At 37.7% G+C, this 10,309-nt stretch overlaps 1 protein-coding gene across 15 annotated transcripts in view; it reads left to right on the forward strand.

The window, feature by feature from the left end:
- Positions 1–10,049, forward strand: part of LOC111263004 (solute carrier family 25 member 35) — a 62,690-nt gene extending 52,641 nt beyond the window's left edge. For 11 of the 15 annotated variants that reach the window (XM_022837687.2, XM_086969404.1, XM_022837694.2 and 8 more), the window contains one exon: positions 6,684–10,049. In XM_022837687.2, the coding sequence (XP_022693422.1) occupies positions 6,684–6,874 (191 nt within the window). In that variant the 3' untranslated portion in view covers positions 6,875–10,049. Of the gene's footprint in view, positions 1–4,217; positions 4,390–4,676; positions 4,908–6,234; positions 6,548–6,683 lie in introns of those variants that run through there. The other 4 variants (XM_086969406.1, XM_086969407.1, XM_022837693.2 and 1 more) reach the window with 4 other exon arrangements.
- Positions 10,050–10,309: the final 260 nt, after the last annotated feature.

Genomic DNA, 10,309 nt, shown 5'->3' on the forward strand with positions numbered 1-10,309 from the left:
TGTTAATTATCTTTCGATTTCCGTGCTATGTAGCTACCGAGGCCTTATTATTGACCCGTAACTTTGCGGTTATTCAGCTATTTCAAGATGAAACTGATCTAGGCTTGCAAAGAAAAATTTAAACCTTTTTTTTGGGAATAAAGTAAGCTAGCAATACGAAGATATCGATATGTGCAGGAACTCTCAACTGTCTGGAGAAACCCAATCGTCGCTATGGTAGAAAATAAAAAAAACTGTTTGCTTTTTAATTCAATTTTGAGCCGATTGTGTAGAACTTTCACAGTGAGAGTTTTCACGACTTCCTAACTATTCTCGGAGAGATTTTAAAAAGCTATTCTTTTTAGTATTTGTTATATATATATATATATATATAATATTTCCCGTATTTATTAGAATCTATGGAAAAATTTTCTTATATATTATATATTTTTATCCTGAGATATGACTTCTACCATAGAGTTTTCTGGTCGAGCCGAATTTAGGTACAAAAAGTCATAGAAACCTTCAGTGCCATTTTCGGCAGAATCGACATATGGCTATTTTCAAATGTTTACTGAACTAAAAGTATAAGATCAGATTGATACGAAATATCCGTTTTTTTTCTATCAACCCTTATTTGATAATAGTCAAGCGTTATATGCCGTTGGGTGGCATAGAATAGTAATTTTATGCTTCTTCGTCCTTTACCGAAGTCAAAAAGTTGCCAAAACAATCTGCATTACTTCTCCAGCTATACCTGAGAGACTTTTAGTATTTTGGATATAAGAAACACAGTCTAATCGATTTTTCGAGTTCGTTATATATTATTCAGAGAAACAATTCTTAAATAAGTCTGTGCCTCTTAGCTATATAGGCTTTAGCGTACGCGAAGTAAATATTTGAAGATGCTTCCTTTCGACAGACAAAAAAGCGGAGTAACAGATTCGTTTTTACACTTAACACGCCCATCTTTGGAACGTATTTGAATAAAATGGTCGCAGTAAGCTTTTGAGGCAAATTATCTTTTTTCTAATAACACTTACTAGCAACCGAAAAATTAGAAACAGGGATTAATATACAAAAACCAATGAAACTCTTGCGATAACACATTACACTGTTTTGACTATGCACATTAGAATTAAAATTATTGTAGATGTGTTTTTGAAATTTTGTAGTCATACTGCGTCAAATACGCATCGAGAAATGCCCCGTTTTTCCAGTTGTACAACAACTTTTGTTCACAGATTTTTCGCACGGCAGTTACAAAAAAAGACCTTATTTTCGTCTTTATCGTCTCAAATCAACCGAGTATTTTTTTGAAAATAGAAAAGCTAAAGGAAGCTAGATCTGGTGAATTCGGAGCCTGAGATTATACAAGCGTCCAGTCTTCTTCGCAAAAATCGCATTGCAAGTAGTTCTATGTGAGCACATACATTACGGTAGTGAAAACCCTTTGACCTTTCAATGAGGGTTCAGATATATATTTCTATTCCCACTGCGCTATGCAGCTTTTTTAGAATCTATCTACAATACACCTTAATGATAATTAACCCACCCATTATGAATTTTTAATGCAAACTCTTTGATAAAAGGAGTTCGTCTTCGGCCTGGATCTAGTCGTTTCGTTCATTTCGGGTTCGCCTGTAAAGTACAATTGTATATTCGTATTCACACCAAACTTCTCTACTTAGTTATCTCTGTCGTTAGCTACAATGACACGTTGGAAGGAATTTGGCTTTTCCTTGAGTTCGTTAGTGTTGTCCTTCGACAGGTTTTAATGGGTTGCCATTTACTCAAAATTCGGATCATCCGATTCAGTCCTTCCTGCGAGCCTTCTCGCCTCCAAATGGTCTTTCAGAATAGTTCCAAATAGCCCGTGTGATATGCTGAATTCTATATGCTAATATTTTTAATTAATTAAGAGCCTCATGGATGATCAGCCGACGACAAAGCACGACCCCATTACCCCACTTCGATTACGGTCTAGATTGAGGAAAATAAAATCATTACTGTTCCACTTTATGTGTGGTCGTTCAGTGTGAAATGTGACGAGTGTCAGCCTCATACTTCGTTTTTCTATTTATTTAACTTGAAAGTGAGTCTTGCGGAAGGTTTCATGTGAAGGGGAGTAACGATAAGTTGACGGCTGTGGCGCGAGCCGATTCGTCCCAAGGTGCATCGGTATTAGTATTTAGGTCTAGTATATGCGAAGGTGCTTTACCTGTTCATTTCGGTAAAATTAATAAGGTAAAAAAATTGGACAAATGGGTTTGGGGGGGGGGGGGAAGCAGAAATGCAGAAACGCTTGCTTCTCTGTGATCTAATGTTACAGCAGTGACCCACTTCTGCATAGAGTTGTTACTTGTGACAAAAAATAATTTTCACGAGCCTTACGACACATATAGGTGTTCCGAATGCACATAAAAATGTGATATATATATATGTTATGCCGCTCGTTGGCTTCTGGTACCATCTTTAGGACGTGCGGCGAACTGCCCAAATTAAAATCCTATAAACTCAACTGGGTTCGTACAATCCATATGGAGCCTTTTAATGATTCTGTATTTATTCTGATCATGCGGTAAGTGCTTGGTCACAAACAAAAGTGAATACATGAAGTATGTTCGATTAATGAAAAATGTCCCTCGTCGATAATCACAGACTATTACTGCAATGGGCAAAACAACTGGACCGGCGGACGCTGCCTTAAAGCAAACGTAAATCTGTAAGAGCATATGATGTCTGTCTTCGGTGACAAGCGCTGTCCGCTACGACTTCATTAATTCATTTGTCGACTACGGCTGAAGTGCGCTGTTATTTCGCATTGGGCAGCCATAAATTAGTAACGAGGGGTTAATTACTCTTATTTCTTGATAACGCCTGAGTTCACACTCCAAAGATCATAGTCGCAAAAGTGCATGAGTTACAGTTGGAGGCTCTCTTTGTCATCCACCGCATTAACCAAATATTGCGCCCACAAGTTACCACTTTCCTTAAATCTCGCCAGCTTCTTAACAGGAAAATGGTTTAGATCTCAATATAAGATGGAATTTGTTTTTAAAAACATTATAGGTTCGTGCTTCAAAGAAGGCACAAAAATCTATAAAGCAAGCTCTTACAGTAGCAGAATAAATAAGTTACCATTTAAGTCAGCAGAAAGGCACAGATTAGAATGATGCAAGTTCCGACAAAAATAAAAGAACTAACTTGTAAAAAGAATTAAAAAAGTTTTAGTCCGCTATGTCGTATTTCTTACTGGAAGATCTAGTATATTCAAAAAGTTATTTGAGTCTTTGACTCGTTGAGTAGCTCCACGTAACCTTATACATATTTTACGTTATGTTTTCTTTAATGCTTGTTAAAATTGCTTGCTGTAAGCCAATATTTAACTATAGAATATTAACTTTGAAACATACGTAACTAAATATTTCGCGTTGCTCAAATCAAACTAGGTCTTCTTTTTAATCACATCCCGAACTGTGCTTCATTGTTTTTCTTCTTAGGGCTACCCGAAGTGTTTCACTTCCCATTAGAGCTCTACATTAGGTCTCTATATCCTTAAATCTTAAGTTTTTCGCCTTCTCGTTTCCGGCTAAAGTTAAAATCTTCTTACTAATTACCATATGTATCTTCATGTTGATTTAGCTGTCTGTGTAGCTAATACTCAGTTTTTTCTAACGTAATCACATCATCTGCAATTGATCCCGGGCACCGTTTACTCACGTAGGCACATCCTCAATATACAGTGAGAACAGCTCGCCCTGCTGTTTACCATCTGTGCGTTCGAATCTGCTATAGTATTTTTTAGAACCAAGTTCAACCAAGAAATTATACTGAAACGCTTTTACCTAATTCTAATTTTGCTTTACGTGTATAACAGAAACACGCAAAGGGACTTCGTTTCCAATTACGTAAACGCGATTATTTAGTCTATAAGGTTCAGCGGCGCTATTTAGCATGTTCAAAAGGTCATAAAGTAACCGCACCATATTCTATTATATGTTAGATGTGCTTTGTTTATTATTTATGCATCGAAGTCAGCGCTCTGGCAATTGCTGAATGGCTGTTTACTTGTGATTTACATCGTCATATTTAATCTATATTGCTATCTTTTGTGAAACAATAGATAATAGGCTATACTGCGTCACTTGTCGCCCTTTTTAAAGCGGGGCTCAAACAGACTTAGATCTGGTAGTTTTTGGAGTTACAATTATTATTGCTTGGTTTTATTTTTCTAGGTCCCGATTATTATTGAAGCCTGGCGATGAGGTCGTCCATTGTTGCTGAGAGGCCACAATATTTTATGTCGATTGCCGCGCCTCACATGCATAAGACTTTTCAGGAATTCGAGATATCTAACAATATTCACCGTATTTTTAGGGCAATATCTCGTACTTCCAAATGCCCCTGGTAAGCACCGCAAGTATCAGTCTACTCCTGAATATAATTCGGCACTGGCATCGCAGCCACTTTCGTTTTTGTTTGACGCTATTCTGTTTGTCAACCCTTCTCTCCATGGCCGGCACAGAGCAGCTCATGTCCCGTCTATGGTGTGCCGATGTGCTCTAAACCGAATTTTACGGGTACGATTTGCAATTTCTCTCCAGAGTACACCGTTCCCGTTTCCATCTATCCTAGATTCACTTTATGTTCAGTTTTGTCGAAAACTTTAAAAAGCACATCGTTTTTTCTTTTAGGTCCTAAAGCGAAATCATTTCCTTTGTGGTCTTGAACGCCCCGATTTCTGCGCCTACGGTTACTGCATCAGCAACAAATTGGTTGCGGTTTTATTGAAGGCCCGCCGCCAAGTATATCCACCAATCTTCTATGGATTCTACAAAGCTTTCATCTTTTAGAAACACGCCTAACAACTCAGCGTTGATTTTCAACACCAAGCAATATATTTATGTCCAAATTCATTATAAATGGTACTGGATCAGTTTATGTATATATAATAACTCAGTAATTTTGATATGTTGATAGGCCATAATTACATAGTTATATCTTTATATAGCCCTGAACAAATATATCTCTTCCGAAATACCCAGTGCTCTTTTATCATATATTTTCCTTATAAAATGAGCACACAAGTTCTTCGTGTTATAAGGTATATTATAATTAGCCTTGTTTTTCAGTTTATCGCTATTTACGTTTTCTTTTAATTGTAGAGATTCTGCCGTTTCGTTTAGTCTCCCGTTACCTTTCGTTCCAGAAATAATGGTTAAAAACAATGTTAGATGCCTATACTTTCTAAATTACCTTTTTATACCTGTTGCCTAACATGCAGGTTTGTTTTGGATATTTACTACATCATGTTTTGTTTCTTATTATTATATTTCCTCAATATATGTTGTAATTCTTAAGCTCTAGCTCGCTTCTGATAAAGAATTGTATTTCTATAGCTTCATTTACCTCGCTGGTAGAAAATGTCTTTCCTTTCTATAGTATTGTTTTTCTACACTTTTTTAATATAGCATCAGAGCGTCTTCTTTTAATGCCTTTGGATTTTCTCGCTGCTCCTGTATTCTTTACAGCATTTTTTTCCACTTTGTCCCTTTCCCGCTACCTCACCATTCCCCTTACCTATGCCCTACACCTCCCATATTTTTTTCGCGGGATCCGTATGTCTTTGCTATATTTTCCTAGCAAATCTTATTCATTTAATTTTTGTTCAGATTTATCTTCCTGTTTCGATGTGCTACGTTTGTCGAACTTTTTGTTTCGGTGCATTCTTGGCTCTATTCTTCACTTCCACTAAAGCATAATCGTTTTTTGTAGTTCACCTATTTGTTATCTTTTGTTAATATATAATGTATTTTCAAGTCTTGTTTGTCCTGTTATATTTACTATGTCTAGCCTCGTTTTCTGGACGAGCTCCGCCAAGGGTGCTACTCTAATCTTTTGTCCATCATCCAATTTGCTGGCATGTGCATTAATACCTTTCAGGATAATGTCGTTATTTTTTATTTGCCCCCTGTTTCTTAGCACTTCACATTTCCTTACTTCTGATATGTATGCCCCGGCTGTTGTCATAATGATACCTTTTCCCTCTCCTATTAGCTTATTTGTAGTAATCCCAAGGTCATTGTATATGTCATGTCTTTGACTAATTTACCTACCTCTAAATTTATTTATTGCCTGTTCTTCGTTTTCGTAATGTCAGTTATGTTTCTATATAGTTGGTGAAACAAATGCCCTTTCATAATCTGCCGTTAGATGTGCACTATCACGTATACTTATACTAATGTATTACAGGGAGAAAAATCAAGGCGTGTTCATCAGTAAGCTTATTTTTCGTTACTGCGACTATCTTCGAGATGCCGATGCCTTCTCTCTTCACACAACGAGGACCATTTTATTAGACCAATTCTAGTCTTATGTAAATTGCTTTCATCTAAATGTGATTATGATTCTCTCCACTAACTTGACATATTATGGGCCAGTGTTTAATTACCGGATCTGTTAACTGTGGTTGCATTCAATAGTTTTGCCCATGGTTGAACAACAATTGTTAATACCAATCAATAACAGTACTTACATAAACTACTGTCTGTTTTATAAAAAACAATTTATTTTTTGGAGTTTATTCGTCTGACAAATAATTATGCTATCATGCACCAGTTTTAGAAAGAAGAGTTTATGTGTTAAACGCGCGCGTACTTGTTAATACATTTAGCCCAATTTGCATGATGACATTGTTGCAGACGTGTGGGACTGTTTCCGGCGTATCAAGGCCCGCGAAGGCCTACTTGCCTTCTGGAAAGGCAGCACAGGAGCTTTCTTCTATGTGATGATCACATCATCGATAACACTTGTGTCATGGGACGAAATGAGGCACGTACGCAACGCACGCCTTAATTCAAGGGACTACATTATTGATTTTGGGTACCAATAGAAGAAAATTAGGCTGCAGTTAAATAGTTATAATCCAATTTCATTCTATCAAAAATGGTTAACCGGAAGACGTGGCTTTTAAATTCCTATGCATGTGGTACAAATATTGTACATATATATAACACAGCAACTTGAAGTACATTTGAAAGGAAGTTGTATTATGATCATCAACTTATCTACGATATTTTTAAACAATAAAAGTCACATTCACTCAGTTTATGGCAAAGTGAGACGTGAAGCACGAACGAACGAAAAACATGCCACATGTAAGTACCATGTATTGGACACAAATATACCGTCGACGATTGTTACACATTCTTGTCTATCGTTTTGATGTTTTCCTAAATGATTAAATGTCTGATATTCTATTTGGCTATTATATCCTACTTATCAGGAAACTTCTAATCTCTGAGGTGATGCAGACAGAAATTATCATTTGTTTCATTTTAAATTCAAAAAAATTTAAGTTACTTATTTTTATTAGTAATAGTCAGAAACTTTATATATAGAGATCAACAGCACAATATGCCAATATCAAATAGAGTATATAGAAACATTTAAAAAATCGCGTCATATGGCTTATACGAGTCTTGTGGAGTCTATTACACTAATTTAAGAAATTTTTAGAGGTATCGCAAAGATGGTAGAAGGTGAAAACGAGCTACTGATATCTTGTCCAGCAACTGGAGCATCTAATTATGTCGTCAGGCTTGTGGAAATCTGGTTCTGTGAAGGGTCTACCATAGAAGCCACGAAGCTAAACGAGTGACGACATGTCCATTTAATCGATTCATCTCGCTTCACACGCTGTTCTCCATTGTATCCGAAACAAAAGAAATGTTTGTTCCGGATCTTTATGTGTACTTCCAGTGCTATATTTTATCCTACAGTGGAGAGCCTTGCATAGTTCAGTCGTGCAGGTCTCACCGTTATAGAATCTCCCAAATGACGCGTATCCTATACATTGCGAGCAGAACTAGCTTGCGGTCGAACAAATTGGAGCGGTTGTGAGGGACAAGCGATTTGATCGTTTATGTGGCCAACATCGCCTTCCTGCATCTTTCGGTTAGGTGCGCAATGAGACTACCGTTCGCGGAGAAGAACAACCCCGAATACAGGAATTAATTCACAAAGGAAAAAGGCAATTTGGCGGGGTGCAAGGCGCTGTCGCGTCTCCTCTTCTAAACATCGCCCCCTTGCTTGTTAGGTTTACGGTCAGCCGCAATTCTGTAACAGCCGCATAAAACCAAGCCAAAGCTTGCTTAATTAAAGCCGTCTCAGGCCAAAAAATTACTTTATACACACTTGGAATCACACATGTTATGTGTGATTAAAGAGAATACTGGATAATATGAGTAACTCTTAAAATGACTGCAGTATATATTTATAAAGTAACGGGTAAATTAATTTTGTTAGAGCTCAGGCGTGTTATCATTAAGAAGAGTTCAAGTTTGGTCTACGTAAGCGCGCTAAGCCTTAGAGACTTTTATAAGCCTACTAATCTTAGACACATATAGGGTAATCTAGACTCGAAACTGCGCGTGTCTATGATAGTACAGTGGTACCGTATTTGACTATCAGGGATATGCAGCGGCCTAAGCCGGACACAGAAACTGTACATTTTCTGGAAAAACGAGCCGCGTGAAGCAATGCTTAACGGCAGGACGAGACATAAAGTTCCAAACACTAACTTTTAAGATTCGAATATAATAGCTCGGTTTATACAGTTTGCTTAGGTAAGATTTTGTAGCAATACCAGATAATAAAGCTGCAGTACAAAGAACAGCAAAAAGAAACTCATGGAAAGTCTTGGAAACTTTTATACCTTTCAATAGTATTTCTTAGGTGCACCTGATGTTTTCATAAAAAAATCTCTTTTACCCTCTTATTATACAACTTCCGTCTTTCCTGATTTACTTGAGTGTAACGAACGGATCGATCCGTGATACACTATAAGTTCGGCATTGCTTCCTTGTTCGTCAAGTGTCTAGGTTTTTAAAATGAAAAAGCAAAGAGAAAACATTATTACACGGTAGTACCTTTTTTCTTTGAATATAGGTCGAGAAAATCCCGTACATACCTCCTCTGTTACTTCGTGGATATCTTCACTTCATCATATATTTCGGGCGGTGCAAAATCCTAATGACAAGTGAAGAGAGCACAGCTCGCGCCGCACAGTCCGCTGTATGTGGTACTAGGTCACCTCAAAGTAGCTTTTGACTCGGCGCCCAAAGATCATATTATGCTCTTTTTCGCCTAGGTAGGTTTTGTAAGGAACGTGCTTAATCCCTTTATAGTTATACACAAAAATAGTACAATCAGCAGCGACAAAGCCGTCGAACTTTAGCCCATATCACAGTCTGGAGTTGAAAGCCTGACCCGGGGACACGGCTTGAGGCCATTATCCGGCTGAAAACCTTATCCTGCACCTCCCAGATTATAAAAAAGGAGTTCAAATAATTTATGGAAACGGGTCTACGACGTGCGGGCCGGGGCTAGTAATAAGTAAGGCCTACTGTATTTGAAACTTTCTAGGAGCGGATTCCGAATGCAGTCTCAAAATAGAGACCGACAATAAACTGACCAAAACGGAGTTGATGAGATTTAGAAGGAGAGGCAGGATCACGGTCACTGACACTTCGTACCTAGCTTGCTTACCCTTCGGTTATCACGGATACTTATATTTGAGGTTGCTTGTCTTCTTTAATGGCTAACTTTCGATGGTGCACGTCTTTGAAGGATGCAGGAAAGCAGCGGCGGTTTTATGGGCTATCTAATCGCTCTACCATACACTGTCTCTTGTAATTTCGATTGCAGCGTATGAGACACACATCATTTGGAAGAACTTTCTTGCTCAAAATAACGTTAGGATTGCGCACGATGCGAAGTCCAATTGAACACGGATGTCATCATGTGATTCATGACTCGCTTTATCGTTATGGATTCTGCTGACACTGAATGCAGTTGTAATAAATATCATGCAATCCCCTGACCTTAAGACGTTTGGCAAAGTGTTTCAATTCAAGCTGATAAAGTCAGTCCGTTTGGAAAATTCATATGATTTTTATGTTTGTATGACCTTACGCTAGTCTATTGTTAACCTGTATATTTGACGTATTTACTGCTACCAGTTAATGAAATAAATTAATAAACATCTCGCACAATCATTACTGCTCTGAATTGTGTTTTCTCTCCACCGGATGAAAGTCGAACAATTTTATCACAAAATCGATAAGCGGCGTCCATGGCCATGTCCTTTGTTTTGTTCACAGAACCGAATTATCTGGCAGCCGAAGGTTTCGGTTTTACAGCACTCAACATATGGACAGTTTACTTCACTTTTATACCTTTATCAGGCAATAGGTTCTTAGTGCGGTTTTCTTAGCGACGCTTATGGACTTGTACACCTCAGGCGGCTTAACCGTGCTTATGTCGC

This window comes from Varroa jacobsoni, unplaced genomic scaffold, assembly GCF_002532875.2.
Source record: "Varroa jacobsoni isolate VJ856 unplaced genomic scaffold, vjacob_1.0 scaffold_724, whole genome shotgun sequence".
NCBI lineage: Eukaryota > Metazoa > Arthropoda > Arachnida > Mesostigmata > Varroidae > Varroa > Varroa jacobsoni.